General features: G+C 56.4%; 1 protein-coding gene across 1 annotated transcript; it reads left to right on the top strand.

Moving 5' to 3' along the window:
* Positions 1 to 6488: 6488 nt before the first annotated feature.
* On the top strand, positions 6489 to 25090 carry DNMT3B (DNA methyltransferase 3 beta). Its single transcript, XM_059862779.1, has 20 exons — positions 6489 to 6608; positions 7041 to 7305; positions 10836 to 10962; positions 11645 to 11748; positions 12853 to 12936; positions 13373 to 13561; positions 14681 to 14839; positions 15597 to 15704; positions 16349 to 16490; positions 16850 to 16978; positions 17372 to 17416; positions 17769 to 17848; positions 18100 to 18212; positions 18472 to 18655; positions 18894 to 18978; positions 19454 to 19692; positions 19850 to 19940; positions 20140 to 20288; positions 20920 to 21005; positions 22138 to 25090. Exons 2-20 carry the CDS (start codon positions 7201 to 7203, stop codon positions 22277 to 22279), a joined length of 2361 nt encoding a protein of 786 aa, XP_059718762.1. The 5' UTR covers positions 6489 to 6608; positions 7041 to 7200; the 3' UTR covers positions 22280 to 25090.
* Positions 25091 to 25539: the final 449 nt, after the last annotated feature.

The following is a 25539-nucleotide window of genomic DNA, read 5'->3' as shown; positions in this document are numbered from 1 at the left end:
TGTGTAAAAACCTTTTTGGAAGGTAGAACCTCGACAGTCCACAGGTCTTCTGGTTTATTACTGACACTTGCAATTGCAAATGAGAATAGGAAATTTTATAGTGTTTTGATGTGAGACTATCCTAGCAGTGGTTTATAAACAAGGAGATAAGCAGCTAAGTACCACTAATGATGGGGAGTTAAGAGATATTTCCTGGTTGTCTGGATGGAAATAGCTTCCAACTTCCTTTTCTTCCCCCTCTACCTCCCAGACCAGCTGGGAAAATTTCTGTTTCATAGATCCAAGGTGGGACTGTGCACCTCCTAGATTTTTGGGGTGAAAAAATTTGATCCTAAATATTTAGGACACCTTTAAACAAGGTAGATTTTTCATATTGGAACAATGTATTCTGTATTCATTTCTGTGGTGAACCGTCCAAGTCAGTATGTTTAAACCATGGGAAATCCTTACATCTAAAAATGAGTTAATCTGAACTAAAACTCCTCCAGGGAAGGGGATGCAGGGGGTAGCAATGGATGCCAGTATGTGTGAACACAGAATTCCCTTCTGGCTTTAAAATGCTGCATACAGCCCTATTCAATTTTTCCCAAGTGTAAATTAGTAGTTGCAGTTAATTATCGCACATTTTCACAGCTACCACATTTCCCCCGTACTTTGTGTCCCAAAACTTGAAATCAGGCAAGAGTCAGCCTTCTGCCTGCTTTGCAGCCGAGGTCAGCCGTGCAGGAGCAGTCTGTGGTGGATCTTTCCTTGCCCGTGTCTTCCTGGGGTGATGCTTTAGGAGCTGATCAAGGGCGGTCTGGGTGCGCGCGTGTGCGAGCACGCCGCAGCTACGGCAGGACGGTGACGCCAGCCCTATTAAACAATTTATCAGGCAAAGAACCAAATTCTTGAGGAAAGCTGAGTGACGGGATCCAAGAAGAAGAAGAGTCTCGGCTGACGTACGTGATCACAACATCCTGTTCAAACAATCACCAGGAAATTCGGTGGTCCTTCCTCCTGGGGTAGGAGCTGATGGCAGTGCCATGAACCCAGCTATGGCACGGGCGGCTCTGCGCTGCCAGAACTTACTCAGTTCTCAAACCAAGAAGGATTTACTCGAATAAAAGAGCAGGTTGCAGGGTGATGGCCGTAGTTATGGGGGTGTCTGGCGGGGGATGGTGCGCAGCGTGCCGGGCAGAGCCCCAGGGCTGCCGTAGGGGTGCAGGCAGCCATCAGCCCATGGGTGCTCCTGCCAGGCCATTCTCATGCAGAGCGCGTTGCTGATGGACTCATCAGAGCTGAGGACAGGCCAAGGGCAGCAGTTTGGAGTTGCAGGTATGTGCCCTTGTTCACCATAAATACCAAAGTAAAAGCAGCAGCCAAAAAGCAATGGGGACATACACATACACAGGAAAAGTCTGAAAAGGATGCTCTCCAAACAGAGCAGAGGATCCATGCACTCTACTTGAGATGCAGTTTTCAGCTTCATTTCACATATCAAACTTGAAAAGCTTCCTCAGCACTTGGAGAGTGTTACCCCGGGAAGGGTCCTTATTATGTGTTCCCTAGAGATCACATCCTGGGGTGTCCCCATCCCGTTCTCCCAGCCCTTTACAGTTGTTCCCAGGTCAGCCTTGCAGCTGATGTGGGGAACATTGCCTGCATTGCCAGCCTGAGAAAGGCCTGGAAAAGTCAAGAGTGTGTGAAGAAGCCAGGGGGGCTTTCACCCAGCTGGTCAGAGCCCACCTGCTCTCTGGGTGTTCTGCCCATCTGCAGTGTCTGCCTTGGGCTGGAAGCACTAAGAGAACATCTCTAGACTGAGTCTGAGGGATGCTGTGACTCCTCCCAGCTGCCCAGCTGAAACTTCCGAGGAGTTAGTTCTGTCTACCTGGATAAATGAGATCTTTAAGACCAGGATTTCAGTTTCTTCTGCAGTTTAATGCCCCATCACTCTCGTCAGCCTTTGGTCCCAGGCAGACACTGCTGCAGGAACAGCTAGCTGCCAGCCTTTGGTGCAGAGGTGGAGCAGGGCTGGGAGCTCCACTGCTGGGCTATGGCACACTCCTGCCTTTCAGCCACAGGCAAAACACTCCCTCTCTTCACCGGCTCCTCTGCTCCTGAGCAGGGACCATAATCCCTGACCCGGGCAGGCAAGAGCAGCTCTGGAGCTGGCCTGGAGGGAGGGGGCTCTGCAGGCAGCCACCCCCTGGAGCAGCGTTCCTCTTGATAAAAGTATATGTGTTGAGGAGGGTGGTTTGGGGAGGCCTCGTCACTTCAGATTAGGCTGTAGCAGGCATATCCTGTTTTCTAGGAAAAAGAGGATTTTGTGGCCAGCTTTGTTAGAGAGGCATTGAAGATTTTTCTTTGTGTGCCTTGGCGTTTGAAGTTTGCAGGCGGTAGCTGCAGACTTTCTAGATGTTCTGGTTACGCGGATGACACTTATTTTTAACCTTATTTTTATTAGAGGTTTGTATCATGTGGGCCTGGCCAGCCCACAGGAAGGGCTAGAAACTTTTTGTAGGAGGGATAACATTTCCTATCTCTGTGTAAACAGCAATTCCCCCAAGATGGGAAAAGCTAGCCCAGCTGTAAGGCAGGCTGGGGCTGCATTCCCACATGTGGCAGCAGGATGAGGCTCTCCCACAATGGGAACTGACCTTGCTTCCAGCAGCCAGAGCCCTGCTGAGTGGCACAGCTCTCCTCGGACTCAGGAGAGGTGCCAGGAACAGGAGACCTGCTCTGGGGAGCCATGGTGAGGAGGGACTGGCTGCTGAGAGCTGTGGTGGAGCAGCGCTGGTGGAGCTGGTGGAGAGGCAGGCGGCCAGCACAGGGCTGGGGTGAGGGCTCAGACAATGAAGATACTCATGGAAGAGGAGGAGACATCCTGTGGGACGTGCACTGATGGGGTCTTGCAGTGAAGAATGCTTTGCAGTGAGAATGATATTAACTGTGGGCTGGGAAAGAGCCTCTGAGCTGTGTGTACATCAACATGGGAACCCCAAAGCCTGAACGCAGCAGGAGCATTGCTGCTGACTTTGGTGGAAAGAGAAGTTCCTCCTGCTCTCAGCCCCAGCTAGCAACTGTCCAGGCTGATTTAATGGTGCTGTTCCTCCTCCCTGCCTGCAAGAAGACTGAACAAGTGCTCAGCCGTTACTGGGACGTGGGAATCTGGGACCCACAAGATCCGGAGGTGACGAGGTTACACTGCTGACAGCTGTAGGTAATGACACATTTATTTATTTGTGGAGGATCTCCAGGAATGTTGCTGTGATACATGGAGTAGGTCCCAACTCAAATTCTTGGGTGCAAAGCAAAAGATGGGAGGTGGTGGCAGACAGAGCAGAGGTCTGGGCAGGGAGTGGCATTAGTTTGCCTGGCCAGGGTGCAAAGGAGAATTTTAGGAAGAAATTAGAAGTGGGAGAACTGGGTGGACAGAGAGGAGCTGGGCCTGGTGCCATACCCCAGGTGTATTTCAGAGAAGGCACTGGATGAGCAGCGTCCAGTGAAGAGAAGGGTTCAGGGTTGGGAGTGAGGAGTTATGTGTGAAGAGCTGGCATGGTTGCTGGGAAGCATGTGAAAAATGAGGAGTCACTTCCAATGTGAGTGGATGTTGCCAGTCCTGACTGTGTGATAGTGAAAGAGAATGGCTCCTTCAGCTGGTCAGTCACTGGCTCCATTCGGCTGAATTTGAGATGCTAGCCAGCCAAAGGAGCACAGCCAGATAGGGGAATGGTTCTGGCTGGAATGACATTTTGCAGAAGCTGGGCAGCCCAGTGTTGCTGCAGATAGGAGTTCCTCCATCATGGGCAGGGATGTGTCTGTGGCATGGTGTGCAGAGGACATGCTGCTTGTGCCCATGGATGCTGAGGGACCCCCCAGTTCTCCCTCCCTGCTCACATGAGCCCTGGCCAAGCTGTCTGCTCCTTGCAGCTGCTCCAGTTTTGGAGTGGAGGAGCTTTGCCCACACAGTCGTGTCCCATCACTGGTCTATGCTGGGAAGCCACAGGGCAGGTGGGAAGCGGTGAAGAAGCTGCTTTGGTACTCTCCTGACAGAGATTGCTGATGCCAGCCCTGGGTCAACAGGAGAGCTTGGTGCAGCTACCTGGAATGTGTGGCAGGAGCCTGGATATAAAATCCTCTGCAGAGGTACCTTGTTTCCCATGAAATGATGTACACATTTTCTTGATTGTTATCAAATAAACTCCCAGCATCTCTCTGTGGTGTGTGTAGCAGAGACAGGAAAAGGATCAGGCTGTGGCTCACTGTCTGCCAGAGCTGCTTTGTCTGGTACCAGACCTTTCCCACAAGCAGTTTGCAGAGCCTTGCTCTCCTGAATTAAATGATAACTGAGGGGCAGAGAGGGAAAGAGGGCGTTTCGGCTGGCGGGAGATTGATGGCAGGTCAGTGAGGCCAACAGCAGCAGGAAGGTTTCCGCAGAAAGGGAGAGGAACCCGTGGATGCTGGAAGGGCTGATTCCACCCTCAGAGTGCCCTGGAAACTCTCATGAGCACAGCTCTCAAAAGCATTTCCCTTTCCTTTATCTGGAAAAACAAATGGGAGTAAAATCTATTTGTTTGTTTTAATCTACTCGCCCGAGCTGCGAATTGGCTTTAGGTTTATGTGGTGCATGTTTGTTTGAATGGTGATGTTTAGTATCCCCAGGGGCTTATTCAGAGTGGGTTTCTCAGATCCTCCAGTTCACTTGCAGAGCATTTTTTACATTTGCTGCCAAATTTTTCATGCTTGTGTTCTGCTGGGATGGAGGTGTGGTTTGGGGCAACCTGCTGTACAGGCCTGGGGCTGGTCCTGCGGATTTCACACACTTTGGCTAACTAAGATTTCCTCCTGACCTTGAAAGCTCATTTCTATCACACCAGGATAATCATATTCCTTTTCTTACTGTTATACACTTTTCTGCTGAATCTAGAAGTAATAACAGGCAAGCAGGGAAGATTATACCCCACGTGGACTCTGGATGCTTTGTCTGGGGCAGGAGAGGCGCGGGCTGTGTCCCTGGCCCCGGGACAGCCCTGCAAGTGGCTTGCCTCTGTACGGGAAAGGGAAAGAACAAACAAAAACTGAATGTAAAACTTGTGAGGCTTTGTCTGCGGGGTTGTGCTGCATGGGGCAGTGTAGGGCACAGTGCTGCTGGAAACTAGTGGGCAGAGCTGGCTCGGTGGGCGAGAGCACTGCCCAGCCCTGGGGTGCCAAGGGATCTCCTCTGCCTCAAGGGTTGAGCTGCATGGGGCTCCGAGGGCCGAGTCCCGGAGAAATTATGAACCCTGCGGGATGCTGGGCAGTGGAGCTGATACCAGGACCTCGGCGGGTACCAGGGGGTGGGGAGTCCCGGTAGGGTGTGAGACACCGGAGGAACGTGGAGCCTCCGGAGAGGGATGCTGAGGCCCGCGGGGGTGATGCAGAGCACCGGGGAGGGTATGCGGGGAGCCGAGGCAAGGGGAACGTGGGGCGCCAGGCGGTGGTCCCAGGCGATGTGGGGCAGTGGATGGGACACATTGGGGCACCGGGGGGTCTGGAGTCGCGGCGGGGGAGGATGTGGCGCCCCGGGGGATGCGGGCCCTGGGGGAATGCGGGGCCCCGAGGGCTGCGCGCCCGATGGGGCTTGGGGCGCCCGGCGGGTGCGGTGGTGCTGCGGGCCCCGCGCTCCCCTCCCCCGCCATGGGGCGGCGAAGGAGGAGGAGGAGGAGGAGGGGCTGCCCAGCACGGGCAGGGTTAAAACGCCATGTAATCGGAGCGTGGGGCTGTCGGGGGCCGGCCGGGGCGCGGGCAGCGGCGAGCGGCGGCGCGGCCCCACTGGACGGCGCGTCCCGCCGCGGCGCAGGTGAGCGCTGGACCGGGGGAACCGGAGGGTCCGAACCGGAGTCGTGGCACATCCTCGTGGACGGCTTTGTCCGCGGCGGTGGAGGGGGACAATGAGGCGGGAGGGGAAGGCGGCACCGGGCGCACCGGAGCGCTGTGGCGGGAGCGCCCCGGCCGGTCTGGCGGCCCCGGTGCCCGGTAACCGGGGACTCGCGGCTTCGCCCGGGGGCTGGGACAGGGGGCAGGGGGTGGTGGGCCCGACCGCCACTTGTTGCCGGCACTAGGCTCTGGAGCGTGTTGTAGGGATCGTTGCCCCCACAGCTTCGGGCATGGTCCCCTAAGTCCCCTTGGTCCCGCCCACCCCTCTGGTCCCGTTGCAACTTCGGGAGTTTCCCGCGGAAGCCCCGGGGGCGCGTCCCGGGACTGTCACGGCGGGGCCGGTGCGGGACCCCCCGCGACCCGCGGGGCCGGGCCGGGGCTGAGCCCGAGCCTGCGGCGGCAGGGTCCCCTCGCTGGTACAGCGAGTGATGGCTGCGGGGCGGGGGTGGTTCGGGGGGGCCGGGGTCCCCCTGGCCGGCTCGGTCGTCCCGGGCAGCGCCGCCTCCAGGCCGGGGGCACCGTGGGGAGCTGCCGGGGGTACCGGGACACGGTGGCGCTGCTGCCCCGGGCCGAACACCTTTGTTTTCGGTTCTCGGTCGGGGATCTGACAGCGCATCTTCCTTCTCTGTTGGCAGGAAAAGAGTTTCCCGGCTGCGCCTCGGGCGCGAAGACTCCCCGGGGCCGATCCGGAGGGACGGTGGCCGGAGCAGGTATCGACCGGAGGGCTGAGCTGGCATCCGCCTCCTGGCGAGCCCGCGGGGAGCCTCCGGGGAGAGGAGATCATCGGAGAAGCCGGAATGAATTCTTCGGCGTGGCCCCAGCGTGGGGCACAAGTCCCGGGAAGCCGGGAGAGGGGAGCGGTGGGGGGACCCCTGGGCGAGTGGTGGTCCTGGGGCAAGAGGTGGTCCTGCAACGACCTCCCTCGGAACGGGAGAGGGCAAGGAGGGGTTGGCTGGAGTGTGCTGCCCTGAGCAAGTACTAGTACTCTCCTTTCCTGCCTCAGTTTCCAGTTTCCAAATTTTTAATCAGCTGAGGAGGAGTGAGGCCGGGTATCCCAGCCCCACCTCTGGGGCTGCACGGGGCTGGACAGGCGGCCATGGGGACAGCAAGGTGTCATTGTCATCTTTGGTCGTCTTGTTCAGGGGGAGAATGAGGCGGTGACGACTCTGGACAGAAGACTGGCCACCTCTGAGCGGGTCCCACCTGTGCACCAGAGCCCCCAGAGCCTCCAGCCCTGCCCGCAGCTACCGCCCGCCGGCAGCCCCTGCCCCAGGCCACGGGGCTCGGCGGGATCCCACCGGGATGAACATGGTAAAGAGCCCGGAGCCGCTGGAGCAGCGGTTGGCGGGGATGGTGGCTGTCCGGGAGACGTCTCCAGCCTGGTCTGCACTGGGAGAGGAGGGGCCGGTTTGTGTTTTGTTTCTTTTCTTTAACCCAGCTTTGCTGAGAGGCAGCGGGGAGAGCCGGGGTGGGCGCGGAGGGCTGCGGGGGGAGCGGAGCGAGGCAGGAGGAAACCGGGGGAAATGGAGGGAAGTGCCGGAGCGGGAGAGCTGAGAGGCCAGGCACAGGAAGCGGGCAGGGGGAGCCTGCCCTTCGCCCCCTGCCCTTCCCAACGAGCACATCTGCGAAATCGGCGCCTTTCTTACGGAACTGCCAACCCAGCAACTCCTTTCTTCCCAGGATTAGAGGGAAATGTTCGGTTTGGGGAGACTTAAAGGCCATTAGTGTGCACCACAGCCCAGAGCCAGCCCGGCCATTAGGGTCCTTTATTTCTTTTTGTTATTCAAACAGGGCTTGGGCGATGGTTCCATCCCAGCCATGGGTAAAGCTTCCCTCCAGCCTTTTGATATGCATGCCCCTGTCTGGAGGCAAAGTCCGAAACCTCCCCACCTCCTGGGGACATGCACCTGATAACAGGGCGGCCTCTTTTCCCGCAAGGAAAACTGAAACCAGCCTGGGCCGGGCTGGAGGAGCAGCCCCGGGAGCAGGGGCAGGGGTCCAGTCCAGAGCATGGCCCGGCCAGGTGAGCCCTGGCCACCCTGCCCTCTCTTCCAGGTGAGCCCAGCCATCCTGCCCACTCTGCCTGCTCCAGGGTGGCCAGCAGTCATGGCCAAGCAAGGACCAGAATTCTCTCTAAGCAGTTAATACTGTGGCATGGTCTTTAACCAGTTTGGCAAATCTTAAAGAAACTGGTATTGCAAAATGAGGGCGGGCTGTGGAGTCAGCGGGTTCATTGTCTTCTCGGGTGGGATTTGGCTGCAGGGCACGTCCTGGTCACCAGGCAGTGCCGGGGCTGCCGCTGGTGCCGGGCTCTCGGCAGTGTGGCTGGAATTGTGCTTTATTTGCCTCCTCATGGATTCCCGTCTCCACATGGAGAGCATGACTGTGGAGCACCCGGGTGTGTTTGCAGGGTGCTGGGCAATGCAAACACTGCAGGGTTGGTCTCCCGTGAGCCAGCCCATGTGAGGGCAGTGCTCTGTTTCTGATTATTAATGCCCTGAGTGCACATGCTGGTGTGTTTTTGCGAGGGGAGGCGAGGACAAAGAACCAAGCCTTCCTCCCGAGAAGGAGGGGGTGAGCTCACAAGGATGTGGCTCCTGCAGGGGGCCCTGGGTGGTTAGTGGGCAGCAGGATGGGCTTCTGTGGCTTCAGCACTTGGTGCAAACAGCAGGAGAAAGGGTGGGAATTACAGTCGTGCTGCATAGGTTTAGGATTTTGGGAGAGGCACTTTAATGAGCAGTTTATGCCATGGTCTGCTGTTCCCTTTCCCGTCAGAGGATGGTGACGATGTCCTCAAGTGATCCTGGGCAGTGCAGGTGGAGAAGGGCATGGACCAAGCAGGGAGCTGACATGCCTGTGCTCACGGCAGGGCCTGTGGCCCGTGCCATGGACCCACAAAGCTGTGACCTGTGGGTCTCTGCTCTGTCAGCAAGCAGTTTCTTCCAAAGGGATAACCCTTTTTTCCCCACTTTATAACTGGAATAAAGGCCATGTGAGAGCTCCCTAAGCACATGACAAAGCTGAGTTTGGGGCATCAGGTGTTCAGTTCTGGCTTTGTCTCTGGGGAAGCCTGGCCACTGTGTCACCTTAGCCCTTCACCACCCCAGTGCTGGGCTGACAGCACACCCTTGCCTGGTGTGCTGAACATAAGGCAGTCTGGGGCTGAGGAAGGAAAAGCCATTTTGAAGTGCAAGTTTGAACTTCCTGGACTCAGGTTCCTGACAAAGGAATGAACGCTGAGGTTGTCTGTGAGTCCCAGTGGAGTTTTGTGGGTGCAGATGTTTGGGAGGGCTAGGAGATATCCTTGCCTGCTTCTGTCCTCCCTGAATCTTACCTACCTCATGCAGCTCCATCTCCTTGTACCCTCTGGTTCAGATCACCCTCATGCTGGGAGAGCAGCCTCCCTGTAGGGATTCCCAAGGGAGATTCACTTTTTGGTGAGTTTTGCTGGTTTTGGTGGCAGCATTGCTGCCAGCCATGGCTGCTGCTGCTCTGCAGCACTGTGGGCTGGGGAGGGGGAGCAGACCAGGAGGAGCTGGCCCTGACCTGGCTGTGCTGTGCTGGTTTCTGCATCCTGGAGCATCTGGGGCCATGTGGGACCATCCGCCTGGGCCGGGGGCAGGCGGCGAGTCTGGGCAGCTCCCAGGAATTGTTTGCCGGGTCTGGGAGCAGATGTGCTGCAGCACAGGGATTTCTGCACACACAGCTGTGGGGGGTTATGCAGCGTCTGGTGCCATTCCTCTCCTCCTCCCTTTGTCCAGAGGGGAGGCAGTATGTGCACTGAGGTTTCTGCCTGTGGAGGTGGGCGCTGGACACCTGTTTTCCTTTGTGTTTGAGCATTACCAGGTTTCTAACTCTGCCCTCTGCATCTAAAACATCAAACTCCAACTGGTCTTTGTTTGTCGGAGGTGCTGACAGATGATTTCAAAGCAGAAATTTCAGTTGTTAGGGCAGTGGTTGGAGGCGATGCAGAACGAGAGTGACACAGAAGGCGTGGTGGGCTGGAGCTGGGGTCTCTCTGGGGCTGAGGGGGGTGTTCCTTTGGCTTCCTAACAGGGCTGTAGGTGGGCAAAGCCCTGCGAGCTTCTCAGCTCTTGAGTTATGTGCTGCTGAAATGACTGTGCTGCTGAAGGGGCAAGTTGCAGCACAGACCCATAGCCCGGCAGTGAGGCAGCATAGTTCATGGCATCCGGGTGCCTCTGGGAGAGCTGGGAGCTTCCACTTCCGGAAAACAGGAGCCAGGGAGGGCACCCAAGGGAAGGCAGCAGAGCCCCAGCTCTGCTGGGGACACCAGGGCAGAGGCTGCCAGCATGCACAGCCCCCTGCTCTGCCTCTTCACCCTGGGACAGGGCAGCTGAGGCCAAGAGCAGGGGGCAGGAGGAGTTTTCTCCCTCGGAGAGAGCTTAATGTAGGTTCCAGGACTTTGCCCCCCATAATGGGCTGCCTGCCTGTCCTACTGCTGCATGAACAGCCCACCCACCTCTGGGCGTGCTGGGCAGCTGGAATACAGGGAGGCTGGTGGCCCAGGGGTGGGCTCTCCCCAGGGGTGGGCTGGCCCCAGGGGTGGGCTGGCCCTGATTTCTACAGGGTGGCCGGGAAGTGCAGCTCCCCTCCAGACAGGGTCTGTCAGAGTGAGCTGGGGCTCGGCAGCTCCGAGCCAGCTTACAGATGTTGGGGGAAAACCTGGTGTTCCCTAAGGATAAGTGGGTTGCATCTGGGACCTTTTTTAGATGGAGCTGGTTGACCTTTAGGGCCACCACATTTGTGGGGAGGTTATGTGCAAGTGCTGTTTATTTCTTTAGTTGCAGTCAGACCCCTCTGCTAAGGGCACAAAGTTTAAGCTGCCTCAAGGACCTCACTCTGTCTGCTCTGCCCTCCCTGGAGCTTCCTTGCAGCTTCCCTGGAGCTGAATTTCCTTTCCATTCTGGCTTCTACAGACGACCATGAAAAAGGAGAAGAGCCATGGGCAGGATGAGGCAGACTGTAGGGCAAAGCTGATCCTCATCAACGGGGACAATGCACCTGGTGTTGTCCTGGAGGCGAATGGGAAGTCCAGCACTCCAGGTGAGGGTCACCACGCTGAGCCCAGAGTGCTCCCAGGATGATCAAGGTTGGGGATGTCACAGCCTCTGTCCCAGGCCTTGCTGGGGGATGAAGTACTGTGGCTGTGGCCAGAGTCCCCCCATGACCCCACTGGATTTCTGTGATCCAGGAGCACACCCAGGCCTTGCTGTGGTTGTGGGAATGGGTGCCACACTGGGATGCTGGCTCTGCCTCTCAATAGTTTAACCCCTATGGAGTGAGGAAAGCAGGGGAGCCCCTCCAGCCTGAGGGGTGCCATTGACCTGAGGGGCTGCATCGCTACTCCTGGGATTCTCAAGTCAGGGTTCCAAAATCCCACCTCTTGGGTTCACAAGGTCCTGCTTTAAATGACCTGGTGACAAGCCCAGAAGAGCTGGCATGTGGCCTCCTTGTGCCTCTGAGCTTTCAGGAATGAGGGAGTAGATAAGAATGTCCCCTTGCTTGCTGCTAATCCCTCCCAGTTTTAGGGACAGGGGGGTGATCTGGGGCTGTGGTGCCACAGTGGGAGCCCTGGGGACACCACTTGTCTCTGCCCCCAGCCACGTTTCTCTGAGTTGAGCTTTTGGTGTCTCCGGTTGGTGGTGTGGGAGCAGTGGGAGGCTGGGGCATGCAAGGACAGGTGGGCTTGCAGAGCCTGAGGCTGCTTTGTCTTGTCTCTGCACAGATTCCAGGGGCCTGGGGCTGCTGCCCCTGAAGAAGGAGAAGGACAGCAATGGAGACCTCTCCAAGGAGGACCTGGCCTGGCCACTTGATCTGCCAGTGCAGAGGGTAAGTGAACACTGAGGGTGCTTTTGGGGGGCTGTCTGTGGGTGGTATCTGGTGCCAGGATCCTCATTTCTTTCCCTCTGGCCTTCTCTTGTGCTCAGTGCCAGAGGAACAGTCCAGTGATGAATGCAATACTCACAGTGTAATGTTTTAATTTTTAAATTCCTGCTTCTTGTGGTACAGCAGTAGGAGGGGGTGGTGTGGGGTGCAGCAATGCCCATTACATGTTGCAGCAGCCTAATAAAATATGCTGATATTTTCTTTAAAGTCTTTGCTGTATTGATACACTGAAGCATCTCATGCCTCCCACTGCTGGGGTGAGCTGGACCCCAGTTTCACCCACTGTCTTTTGTTGATTAGGTTGACAAACCTCCAGGGTCTGGAAGCATTTTTGCCTTCTGGCTTTATTGTTTTGAGTTAGAATTAAAACCCAGGGTTGGAGATCTGCCTGAGATGAGGCAGCTTCCAAAAGAAAGAGCAATAAATCCAGTGGGTGAAAATTGATCTTTCCCACTGTTTAGTTTAGGGGCTCTTCACTGCAAAATCTCATTTAATTTTGAGCCTCTGCTATGCTGGGTGCAGGCAGCAGGTCTGGGCTGGACCTGCAACTCTGGCTGCCACTCTGACCACCAGGGAAAGGCTGCCCTGGGTGCTGCTGCAGGGCTGCTGTGGGAAAGAGCACCCATGGGAGTGTGAGAGCATCCAGGGTGTGTAAATGGGTCCATGCCTGGGGCGGGTGCTCTGCTGTGGTCTGTGGTTCTCTTGGCATCCCAGTCCTCCCAGCTCTGGCTCCTGCTCTCTCTATCATTCTGGGAGCAGTGGGCTGCAGCAACGTGGCTTCTGAGCCTTGCAGAGATGCTGTGGCGCAGAAAGTTGCCCTAAGGGGGTCAGCACAAGGTGCCTCCAGCATCCATCTGTCTCTTCTCACCCTCCCCAGGGCACTGCTGGTGGTGCTCAGCCCCATGAGGCACAGACTGTCTGTGTCCCCGTGTGAGGAGGGCACCCATGCTGTGGCCCCCCTCTGTCCTGGTAGCAGGTGCAACCCTGGGCAGGGCTGGGTGGGAGAGCAGCCTCAGGCAGAAGCCCACCCTCTGCCTCCTGTTCCAGGCAGGGCGGACCCGGCAGGAGATGCGGCTCAAGAACCCAGCACGCAGTGTGGAGCCTCTCAGGGAGCTGCCAACTCCCGTGCGGGTGAGGGTCTGGCAGGGCCAGGGCTTCCCTGGGGCTTCCCTTGGGCTCCAGGGACTTGCACTGCTGCTGTGCCCTGGTCAGGTGTCTTCAGGGATGGTGCAGCCTCCTGGTGCCTCGGTTTCCCCTGTGAAGGGGTGTGTTTGTGCTGTATTTTGCCCCTGCAATGAACTGGGTGCATTGAGCACTCAGGGGTGGATTTGGGACAGGAAGATGGGAGGGGGCAGTGGTGCACCAAGGTAAAAGCACAGCAGTTCTCCTGCAGATGCCCCCATGAAGGGCTCTCCTCTCCACTTGTGGCTGCAGTGGTGCCCTCACTCCCTGGCTTCCCCTCTCTGATCCCCACTGCAGGGCTGGGGTGATGTGGGGAAGGGGGGTGATGTGGGGCAGGTCTCTGCTCTCCCTGCTGCACTCATACTCCTCTGCCTCTGCCATGCAGAGCTCCAGGCGTCGCTCTGCCATGCCCACACCCGTGACCATCGACCTGACGGAGGAGGACTCGCAGGACTCGTCCCAGAGCAGCAGCACACTCTCGGGGAGCAGCTCCCAGGAGGGGCAGAACGGCTCTGCTGACCTGGGGGCCGAGGAGGCAGAGAGCAGAGACATGGGCATGGCGCTGGAATACCAGGTACCGAGGGGCTGAGCTCTGCTCCTGCACCCAGGATGGTGTGGGGCAAGGATGAACCTCCATGACTTGTCCCAAAACCAACTTGGAAACCTCAGTGCTGTTTCTCCTGCCCACCCTTCCCTGCATGCCTTCCCTGCGTTCCTGATGGTGCCAGGCTGTCTCCATCTATCAGGCTTGGATGCTTTGGGGACCAGCCCTGCCAAGCTGCCACTGGTGCCACACGTGGGCCCCCCGAGACACACATGAGTGTGCTGTGCCCTGCTCAGACAGGCAGTTGCATGTGCAGAAAACATTTCTGTCGGGGATGCTGGAGAGAACCGAAGCTGCTGGGGCTGCAGAGCAGGATTTGGTGCCTGCGGGCCGCAGGGCAGGGCCCCAGACTTGCAGGAATTGGGCAATTGCATCTTGCTGCATAATTAAGTACGTAATTGCAGAACAAAGCTGGGAAGGAAGGCTCTGCAGGCAGAGCAGTGACTTTTCTCCCTGTGAGGTTCCTTGCTGTGCACAGCACCCGGCGTGGCCTGTGACCTGTCACACCAAAACTCTTGTCTCTTTTTTTCTTCTGTGTTTTTGCTCTGTCACATGACCTGCTCTCCCCAGCAGGAACAAGAGGAGGGTGGGTGGGTGTCCTCTCCCTGGGGTGCAGCCACACAACACAGGTTGAGCTGTGAGGCCTGTGAAGGGAGTGCCCTGTACCAAGGAGGAGCCTCATCTGCTAAGGGCATCCAGGGAACAACCTGAGTGCAAGACTTCCCCGTGTTTGCAGAGACCCTGGCAGGGCAGGCAGGAGTGGACATGCACGGTGCCAGGTGCCAGGTGGGCTGTGCAGCATGGAGCACACACCACACCGTGTGCCAGGCATGGGCTCGGCATGGGGCTGGCACACACAGACCTCCCCACCACGCTTCAGCATGGATCAGGGCTGGGATACAATGCTGCCAGGGGGGAATGGCTTGGCCCCGTGCTTGAGGGTGGGGTTGCAGTTTTTGGAGATCACTGCATTGAGGTTCTACGTGTGTGACACACATGGTGACGCACCAGGGCTGTCCCCTGTGCTCCAGGGCTCTCCTGCCCAACAAAATGGGGAGTTTTGGCTGATCTGTTGCATTGTGCTTTCAGGATGGGAAGGAATTTGGAATTGGGGAGCTTGTCTGGGGAAAGATCAAAGGTTTTTCCTGGTGGCCTGCGATCGTCGTCTCCCACAGAGCCACGGCCAAGCGCCAGGCAGTCTCGGGCATGCGGTGGGTGCAGTGGTTTGGAGACGGGAAGTTCTCCGAGGTAAGAGAGAACTTAGACTGTTTTGGCCCAGCCCAAAACATCCTTCCCAGCATGTTTCTGCCCCAGTCCTGAGGCTGACTGTGGGGTGGATGTGCTCCTGCAGCCTTCCAGGCCTTCCCTCCCAGTGTTAAGCATGGCTGGGCCCTGGCAGGTTCTCATGGCTCTGGTGTCTGTAACTAATCACTGGTAGGTTGGTGGCAGCATCCAGACATGGGGACATCTGCCTGGCCACTTCACAGCGTTTTGTCCATGCTCCAGAGCTTTCCCTGTCACTCCCTGCCTCGGGAGGGGTGTCCCCTCAGAGTCCCTCCCAGAATCAGAGTATCCTGAGTTGGAAGGGACCCACAAGGATCTCCGAGTCACGCTCCTTCCCTGCAGAGGACAGCTCTAAAATCCCACTATATGCCCAAAAGTGTCATCCAAATACTCCTTGAGCTCTGTCAGGCTCCTGCCATGACCACTTCCCTAGGGAGTGTGTTCTAGTGCCCAACCATGAACCTTTTCCAATATCCAACAAGGATACCAACCCCTCCCACGCTGCAGGCAGGAGGGAGGAATTGCTGTGCTGGTGTCACGCCAGCAGTGCCGGCAGAGGGTGCAACCCACCCGTCCTTGTCACGCTGCTGCTCCTGGCTAAGCTGCCACTGAGCTTCCTCCTGTGGCCACAGTGCTGGAGCTGGGGACTGCACAGTGCTGGGGGATATGGCCCAGCAGGGCATTCCCATCTCACAGCTGAGATCTTGGTGCTCTCTCCCAGGTTTCTGCAGACAAACTGGTGGGACTGATGGCTTTCAGGCAGCATTTCAATTCCTCCACGTTCAACAAGCTGGTGTCCTACCGCCGTGCCATTTACCACGCTCTGGAGGTAACCACCAGGGGTGGGGGGGGTGGGTGAGGAGGTGTCAGGTGAACCAGCTGGGCTGAGGGAACAGTGGCATGGGATGCAGTAAAACCTTCCTTTCACTGCTGAGATTATTTCCAAGTGCAGCTGTGGGGCCAAGTTCTAGTTTTCCTGAGGGTTTAGGGGTAACTGCTGCTGCTCCAGGGTCTCACTGCTCCAGAACCCCAGGCCAGACTCCCTGTGAGGGCTTGGACATGGCAGCATCATGGCAGCAGGGCAGTGCCAGGCTGGTCAGAGGTGTCCCAGGTCAGTGCAGGATGCCCTTTGAAGTGCAGACCCACAGGCACCTCTTCTGCCTTTTCTTCCTGCTGCCTGCCATGGAGCAGAATCTGGGCAAGAGCTTTGGCTGGGCAGTTCCTGCTTCTGGCTCCATTGGGGCTGGTGGAGGACAGATGGGCTCATTGCAGCGATGGAGGCATGGGGCTGTGGCCAAGGGCACACCCAGAGTGGGAATCCATCAGCTGCCACCATCCCAGGGCCACTAAGCCCTCTGTGTGTGTGTGTGCTGGGTGGGGAGGGGGCCTGGGGCTGTGGCCCTGGCAGGCTGTGGCTGCTCCCCTGACAAAGACCACCCTGTTACCCTGTCCCCTGTTGCCCATCCTCATCAGGTGGCCCGGAGCCGGTCGGGGAAGACGTTTACAACTGGCCCCAGGGAGTCACTGGAGGAGCAGCTGAAGCCCATGATCGAGTGGGCAATCACTGGCTTCAAGCCCCTGGGGCTCAAGGGACTGCGGCCACCCAAAGGCTCAGGTGAGGTGGTGGCATCAGCTGGCTGGGGGCTGCTGGGAGGCTGGCATGGGCAGTGGCCAGTGGGGGCTGCCACTGGCTGAGCCTGTTTACTTTGCTGTGGCCATGCCAGTCCAGTCCCAAGGGGATCCTGGGGCTTCTCACTGGGACCCTCAGTGGCATTGCAAGAAGCTGGAGCAAAGCACCCTCCAAGTCCCATGGAAATCACACCTGGCAGAGCCTTGTGCCATGTGTGAGTACCTGGGTGGCCAGGTAGGGTCCTGCTGTGGCTGGGGTGAGACCTGGCAGGGCTTGGCAGGAGGTGCACTGGGCCTGTCCTGAGGCTGGAGGCTTGTCCTTAAGGAGGTTCCTTTTCCTTGCAGAGAATGGGGTGCTGAGAAATGGGACAGAGGAGGTAGTGTCCCTTGAGCAGTGCCCCCCCACCAAGAGGCTGAAGACCTACCCCTGCAACAGCAGCAAGGAGCAGCGTGTGGAAGAGGACCAGACCCGAGGTAACCAACAGAGAGAGCTGGGGAGTGGCTCAGCCTGGGCTGTGCACCCCAAGAGCACTGGGAAACCATTCTGGCAAAGGGCTTGGCTCTTCCCAGGAGCCATGAGCCTGGTTTCTGAAGGCAAAAGCTCTTGTGGTCTGGTGCTGACTTGTGCCTTACAAGACACCAGCAAACTCAACTGCAAGACATGGGCTGGGCCTCACCAGTGGCTCAGCTTGGAGCATGACCATGTGCTGCTATGCTGAGCTCCAATATCTCCATCAGTAAAAGGATCTCAGCAAAGCTGGAGTAGTTCTAATGCAAGAAATAAGGCACCTGTAAGCAGAGTGCATTTTAAGTTTGTAACACAAGGAATGATAATGTCTTTTTTTTGTTTTTTTCAAATTTATAAAGAGCAAATGGTTTCTGAAGTTACGAACAACAGCGGGAAGCTGGAAGGTAAACGCTGGCCCTGTCTCTCCTAGGAAGAGGTGTGAGGTGCTGGGGTGCCCAGCAAGGGTCATGGGTCCCTTTTCAACTGCACCATGCAGGAGGGGGGAAAGTGCTGTGAGTGCAGGGTGCTGAGGGGGACAGGGTGTTCAGGGGGACAGGGTGCTCAGGGGGACGGGGTGCTGAGCAGGTCCTCCATGGGACTCACAGCTGGATGTGGTTCCAAGGGCAGGCCCCATTTGGGTGCAGTTCTGAGCACAGGCTGCAAGGCAAAGCTCCAGCCTCTGCAGCCTGTGGTGGGGTGTAAGGGGGACCTGGGTGCTCCCTGCCCTGGGTGACTGCAGCTCTCTCTGCCCCACAGATAGCTGTTTGTCCTGTGGGAGGAGGAACCCGGCCACCTTCCACCCACTGTTCAAGGGGGGCCTCTGCCAGACATGCAGGGTAAGTGCTGCTGTGCTGGGACTGAGCAGGAGCCTGGGAGAGGATGGGGCTGGCCATGCTGTGTCCCCCACACTGAGGGGTTGTCCCTCAGCGTGTCCTCACCACCTTGAAACACTGAGGATGTGCATCTCCAAAATCTTGGCATGTACTGAGAATGCCAAGTAAGCATTCTGGGAAAAGCTGTGTTTTCCACTGTCCTGGAATGGTTCCTGATCCTCTGTCCTTCTCTGCTCCTGATGTCCTTTTGCTAGGATAGATTCCTGGAGTACTTCTACATGTATGATGAAGATGGGTACCAGTCCTACTGCACAGTCTGCTGCGCAGGCAAGGAGCTGCTGCTCTGCAGCAATGCCAGCTGCTGCAGGTGAGCCCCATGTCTCTGCTCCTGGGCTGAGGGCCTGGCATCATTCCCAGGGAGCTGCAGAAAGCAGGGTCCTCTATGAGCCTGGGCAGGGGCTGTGTTTCTCCCCAGTTAGCAGCCCTAAAAAACAGGGTACTGCCTGGAAAAATATCCTGTAAAATGGTGGGGGCTCTGGTCCATGGCAGGGGAGACTCCAGGAGAAGTTGGGGTGACCCAAAGGGGTTGCTGGGGTAACAAGCACAAGCTGTTGTGGTTTGGGCAGGTGCTTCTGTGTGGAGTGTCTGGATGTGCTGGTGGGACGAGGGACGTCAGCCAGAGTGAAGGAGCAGGAGCCCTGGAACTGCTACATGTGCCAGCCCCAGCAGAGCCGCGGCGTGCTGCAGCGCCGGCAGGACTGGAACACTCGCCTGCAGGACTTCTTCACCAGTGACAAGGGACAGGAATATGTAAGGGCTGGGGGCAAGGAGCCTGGTGTGCTGGGATATGGGGAAGAGGGTCACTGAGGGCAGGGTGAGCTACCTGGACTTCCTCCTCTTCCCTCTGCCTTGGTCTTGTTCACCCACCCTTTCCAAGGGTGCCAGGCTCTTGGTCCCGCAGATGCTCTCCTGAAGGTGGAGGTGCTGCATTCAGAGCCTAATGGGCAATGGCTCAATGCAGCACTGCCATTGGCTGTCTCCATTGCAGGCTGCACCCAAAATCTACCCAACAGTTCCTCCAGCGAAGAGGAGACCAATTAGAGTGCTCTCGTTGTTTGATGGGGTGACAACAGGTGAGGCAGTAGGGAAGCACTGCTGGGCAGCTCTTAGCACTGGGCATTGGGGATGAATCATTCAGTGGGCTCAAACCTGTCTCTGAAAGCTTGGTGGCAAGGAGGGGGTGAAAGCAGGGAGATCCCCATCAGGAAAGGGATGAGGGCAGGGTCTCCCTTTCCTGCTGGACAGGGTTGTGGAGGAGGGGAGGGATGGAGGGAGGGCATGGAAGGGGAAGGGACGAGAGAGGGCATGTGTGGGCATCTCACAGAGGTGTTCCTGCTGTGCCAAGTGTGATCCGGGGTGGCTGGTTTCCTTGAGAAACCAGAGCTGTGGGGACACCAGTAACCTGTACTCTGAAGTGCCTGAGGGCACCTGGTTTGGCTCAGTTCACTCAGCTCTGGCATTCTACTTTCTGGGAGCAAGCCTGCCTGGAGGAATGGGTCAAATAAAAGTTTACTCACCCTGAAGTGCTGTTTGACTACACCCACCTAGGACATCCAGGAGCAGCCACATCGAGCGGTGCTGACGAGGGAGACTTGGAGGCTAAAGAGAGCAGTGCCACCTCAGACCTCTGTCCATTGGCAGGGTACACAGTGCTGAAGGACTTGGGCATCCAGGTGGAGAAGTACATTGCCTCAGAGATCTGTGAGAACCCCATCGCCGCGGGCAGAGTGCGGCCCGAGGGCAACATCACCTACGTGCATGATGTCAGGAACATAACCAAGAGAAATGTGAGCTCTGCTTCTGTGGGAGCCTGAGGGACAGGGCACCCTGGGGGCATGGGTGTCACCCCGCCAGCTCCGGGACAAGCTTGTGCTCTGCCCCATCAGGGAGGAGAGACCCATTTCTGTGGCATCCCCTAATGGTCTGGACTGTCTGTTCTCTTAGATTGAAGAGTGGGGTCCTTTTGACCTGGTGATCGGTGGAAGCCCCTGTGATGATGTCTCCCTTGTCAATCCAACCAGGAAGGCGCTCTTTGGTAAGGCTGCTTTGCCTCTGCTGGGCTGCATACCTTGGGACGCTCCTGGGCCGTGGAGCCACCTTCTGGGTAGTGGTTCAGCCCCGAGCTGTATTGGTGACGGGCTGTCTCCATACCCATCTTGGTGGGGAGGGCAGCCAGGCCCCCCAGCCCCACAGCCCAGCTGGTGCCAACCTGCTGCTCGGCTTTTTCCTCGCAGAAGGAACCGGGAGGCTGTTCTTCGAGTTCTACCACCTGCTCAACTACGCTCGGCCCAAGGCAGGCGAGGAGCGGCCCTTCTTCTGGATGTTTGAGAACGTGGTGGCCATGAGGATCAATGACAAGAGGGACATTTCCCGGTTTCTGGAGGTAGGGATTGCTGACAGCTGTGGGAAAGGCATTGGAGCAGGTGACATTTGCTGGGCTGTGCAGGGCGTGCCAGGTGTGAGGGTCTGGCTATGGTTTCCTGTGGCCCTGATGCTGGAAACCCCCTGCCTGATGCACATGCCAAGGAATCAAGTTTAGTTTTGGCTCTGGATCCTCCCCTCTGGCTTTCATCAGGTCAAGCCCAAGCACAAGTCCTCTGGGGGAGGGGTTTTGCCAGCATTGCAGAAAGCATCTGTTCCCAGCAATGCCTGTTATTTCCAGGGAGAGGGGGGTCAGGGACTGGGAAAGAGTTTTAACTCTGTGGTAGCCAGGATGGGTTGTGGGTCAGCAGGGATCACTAGTGTAAAATTACGATTGAAGGCTGATCCTGGTCCATGGGACCCAGCATTGAGCACCCTGGGGTGGTCAATAGCTGCTGGCCATTGCCTGGGTGCTCATGTGGCCACCCAGGCCTTTCTCTGGTGTGAAACAGGGTTTGTGGGAGCTGCAGCATTTTGATGATTTCCTGACGACTTTTAAGTCCCTGCAGTGCAGTGGGAAGGGCTATTCATGCAGGAGAGAATCAAGCCAACATTTCCTCTTAACTTTTTTTCTCCCTCTTTTTGGCTCGCAGTGTAACCCAGTTATGATTGATGCAATCAAGATATCAGCTGCCCACCGGGCTCGTTACTTCTGGGGCAACCTCCCTGGGATGGACAGGTAGTCAGTCAGTCTGCTGTCCTTGGATTTCTCCCAGTAGTTTTGGTTTGTTTTGTAGTGCCCAATTGGGTTTTTTGTCTCCCTGGCTCTAAGCCCAGCTCCTGGGAGCAAGAATCCACAGCTCCCACATGGGGCAGCTTCCCTGCAGTGATGTGCACATGATAATTAATGCTCTTACTAATAAGCAATGATGAGACTGCAGGGGAGAAGTGTAGCAGCATCCCCTGCTCTGGCCCTGAAGGTTTTGGAGGGAGGAGTGATGGGGCTTGCTCAGGATGCTCTCCTGGGTCTGGCTGGGGGTGCACATGTGGATTGCCTTTGGGGTCAGGCCCAGGCTGATGTGGGGTGCTGTATGGCACCCCTGTGCCCCAGTCAGTGCCATGGCTGTGGGTTTATGGAGGGGAACTGAGTGGCTGCTGTGGCTGTGGTGGGTGGTGTGGGGGAGCTCACACCACAGGCAGCAGCTGCTGTGGCAAAGCATGAGTGCACCCTACTTCACGCTTCACACCCTGAATTCATGGCAAAACACAGCAGAACGACTGGGAGCAGATAAATCCAATTACAAGCAGTCCATTACATCAAGTATGTGTGACAGAACTTGAAGGTTTTGTATCACTGATGCTTCTGGCCAGTAAACACAAGACTGGAGTTAAATACTTTTGCTTGCTTATATTTTAATTGCCATTATTTGTTGGAGTTAACACTGAGCTAAAGGCATTTGAAAGTAAAATAACAATTCCAAGCCTTTGTCATGTGAAATGGCTGTTGGACTTTCATCTGTCTGATTGTAAGGGAAGTGCCCAGCCCATGACTCAGAGCTACTCAGTCCTATCTCCATGGAGTAGCCCTGGGGCAATGCTTGCAGAGGTGCTACTGAGCAGAGGCAGGCTGGATGCCCAGGCACAGGAGCCTTGCCAGGAAATCCTACAAGGTGCAGAGCAGTGGGGATGGTGGGAAGCCCCATCCAGAACTGCTTAGGTTGTGTGGGGCTGGAGAGCTGAATCCCCTCCCCACAGGAGACTCCTGATGCTCATTGCCTTTGGGTTGCCTGGGAGCAGTGCTGCTCAGGGAAAGGGATTCCTCCTCCTGCTCTGCTCTGTCTCACCTGCCCTCTCCTGCCTCTGCTCCGCAGGATCTTTGGCTTCCCCCTGCCCTACACGGATGTCTCCAACATCGGCCGCGGGACTCGCCAGAAGCTACTGGGGGGCTCGTGGAGCGTCCCTGTGATCCGGCACCTCTTCTCCCCACTCAAGGATTACTTTGCCTGTGAATAGCAAACGGAGCGTCCCTCGTCTCTCTGGTAACGATGCACAGCACCTCTGCTGTGGCGGGAGAGGGACGGGCACGGCCACCGGGCTGCCAGGGCCCTGTCCCTCCCCGGGGACGGCAGCCTGGCCCTGCTGGGAGAGCCGAGGAATGTCTGTAACCAAAGAACCTGGCAGGGCAACTTCTGTAAAGGGACTAACAGTGATCCGTAGTAGGAAATGATGGACGAAGCTTTAATTACCCAGCACACGAAGCTCTATGCATCACTGATGAGATGGGAGTCTCATCCTCCAGAGCATTAACTATTCCTGTTTAGCCTGGAGCTGGGAAGTCACCACTTGCTGAGCAGCCAGTGTGCGGGCAGCTGCTGGGGAGCTGCAGGCAAACCTGAACTACAGTGAATTGGTGCTTTTCCTAAACAAACAAAACCTCTTGAAGTAACTGCCAAAAACCCCCAAACCGTAGCAGCAGGTGTAAGGGACCCTGCTCAGGTTACACACTGAACACAGGATCAAGAAACCAAATCTTTTTTTTTTAAATTTTGTTGTTTTAATGTCTATTGCTGCTTTAAGGCATTACATAAGAATGTGGAGATTTCTAGACCTGAATGTAGCTGAAACTGAACTGTGAGGTGATAGAATTACTTTTCTAGCTAGAACTAAAGAAATATTGTTTTATATGTTTGGTTGTAGTTTACAAATATTCACTACTTCCTTTTTAAAGCATCTAAAACCTCTCCTTAGATTTTAAAATCCTGCTGAATGGTTTGAAAGCTTACAAAGTAACTGGAACAGGGAGGATTTGGTCTCCAGGGTCTGCAAAGGAAAATATTCTTGGAGCATCCATTTCCCAAATGAATGTGGTATGTCAGCAGGAAGGACAGTGTAATGGTCGATGGCACCCTTAAATCTCAGCACCCCAATGTCATGTAGGATGTCATGAACTCAAGCAGTGGTGGCAGGGCATTCCATCCAGGGAAAATCCCACCCAACCCATGTGGAGTGCAGGGACCAGGAGTGCAGCACTGCTCTTGCCGGTGCCCATCTCATGCTGTGCCCAGGGAATGGGACAGTGAGGCAGGAAAGCACTGCCACTGCTGGGGGCTAAGGGGCTGTACCTCTCCTCCCCTATGCTCCCATCTCCCTGTGCATCCCTGTGCACACAGGTGGGATTGTGTGCCCAGCCCCAGCCTGGCAGCACCCTGGGGGCTCCTGGGCTGTACCCCCAAACTGGGAGCTCCTGTGGCCACCACTGATTCACTTTTGATTGCCTTCCTCAACTCCCCAGCTTTGCCAGAGTGATTGTCATGCTTTCCCTGAAGTCCTGGGCACGCTGAGCCTGTGGCCAGCGGGAAGGTGCAGGTGTCCGTGGCCATTTCAGCCAGGTTTTCTGTAGCTACCGGGCTACTGTTCCAGCAGGCATCTCTGGGGATTCTGAATTCCAATGCACATTTCAATGCACTGAACCACTCCCCCCCTTGGTTCCTCTGTCCTCCCCTACCTCTGCTGTTCATCTGCCATCTGGCTCTGGAAGAGCCTTCTCAAAATGATTAATGTTTAAACCGTGGGCCAACCCTCCACCCAAGCAATGCCAGGCTGCCTTGCTCTCCTGCAGGGTGCTGTACAGCATCACTGGGAAGAACTTCTCTCCCAGCTCCTTCTACCTCTCTGGCACCCCTGTCCTTGTGGTGGAGGACTGCAGCCTCCCATTTTCCACCCTCCCAGTTTTCCATCCCAGCTCCAAAAAACATCTTCTCTTGGTTTCCAATCCAAGGCTGTGCTTGGGAAGCAAGGGAACAGCAAGGGAAGCCCAGGTAATTTAAAGGCTTTTTTTCCCTGTTTTAAGCTGGAGGTTAGTCTTTAGAGAGAATCCTTGGGGGTTCATTCTCAGGCCACATGCCTTAGTTAAGAATACCCTGAGGAAAGCCAAGCAGGCTGGTCCAAGTCACTGCTGGCACCTCCAATGCTTGACAAGTGCTTGGGGACATGTAGCACCTTCTTGCCACCAGTCCCTGGACTGGGAAGATGGCATGCTGGAGGTGTTTGGGAAGCCTTGGCACTGCCAGCGCTGCACCAGCTGCTCTTGGACTCTTTGCCAATCTGTGATCCTTGTGTCCAGCTGGACCCCAGCCACAACACTAATTCCTCATCCCAGGTCCTTGGAGTCCTTGTTTGGAGCCCAGCGTGGGGCCTGAGGGCAAATAACCATCAGTGCAGGGGCTCAGGGTGACAGACATCCTCTGCTCTGATGGGTGACTTTCCCAGACTGGGCCAACATGTGCCCTCCACTCCATGGCATCCCTGATCTTACATACTCCAGATCTCACATCCTTTCCTATCTGATCAAAAGGAAAACAAATAGATGAGGGAAAAAAAGGACTTGGGGAAAGTAAACAAAGATAAAAGAGGAATGAGAATTGTCTTGGCATTAAGCTCTCTTGATGAGAATTGTAATAGACAAGTCTTCCTTGAAATGTTTTTCCCTGTAAGAGCTGCCTTTTATTTTGAGTTTATAAAATGTTAAGGGAGGGGGATCTCGGAAATTCCTTTTTAATACTTTTTAAAGGTTTTTAACTCTCCCTGGTGCTATTTTTTTAGGTTAAGAATTTCTAATGTTGAACATGTTGCGGGTTTTTATACAATCTTTTAAAAATGAGAGAAATGTATCATTTTTAACACATTTTCACAGTTTTTGTATCCTGGAGTGTGGAAACTCACAACTCTGCCTTGTCCACATGATTTCACTGGTTTCCATGTGGGAAAAAAAATGTCGACAGTTTACCATTTATCATGTCTGATTAAAAACGAGTATTTTCTGTATGGCTGGACAGTCTTATTGGGTAAATAAAGGGGGTTTGCAGTGGGAGGATGGGCACAGCCAGGGACCCGAGCTGCCCCACTCCTGCTGCTGCTGAGGTGACACCAGTGACACCAAGGTGGCCGGGGATGGAGAGCTGGAGCCGTGTTGGGCCGTGCCGCTGGGTTCGGGGCCAGGCTGTGCCAAGGATCCAGGGCCGGGGCTGTGCCGGGGGTCCCGGGCCGGGCTGTGCCGGGGGTTTCGGGCTGGGCAGTGCCGGGGGTCCCGGGCCGGGGCAGTGCCGGGGTCCAGGGTCCGGCCGTCCCGGTGCTCGCGGCCGCAGCGGCTCCGTCGCACCCTCAGGCCCGAGCCCGGCGCGATCCTCGGGCACGCGGGACCCCCGGTGTGGGCGGGGACAGTGGCTCGGCCAATGGCAGGCGAGCTCTCGGGCGGAGCGGGCGTGGCATCTCCA

This window comes from Haemorhous mexicanus, chromosome 18 (genome assembly GCF_027477595.1).
Source record: "Haemorhous mexicanus isolate bHaeMex1 chromosome 18, bHaeMex1.pri, whole genome shotgun sequence".
NCBI classification, from domain to species: Eukaryota; Metazoa; Chordata; class Aves; order Passeriformes; family Fringillidae; genus Haemorhous; species Haemorhous mexicanus.
This window is presented reverse-complemented; position numbering and strand designations above follow the sequence as displayed.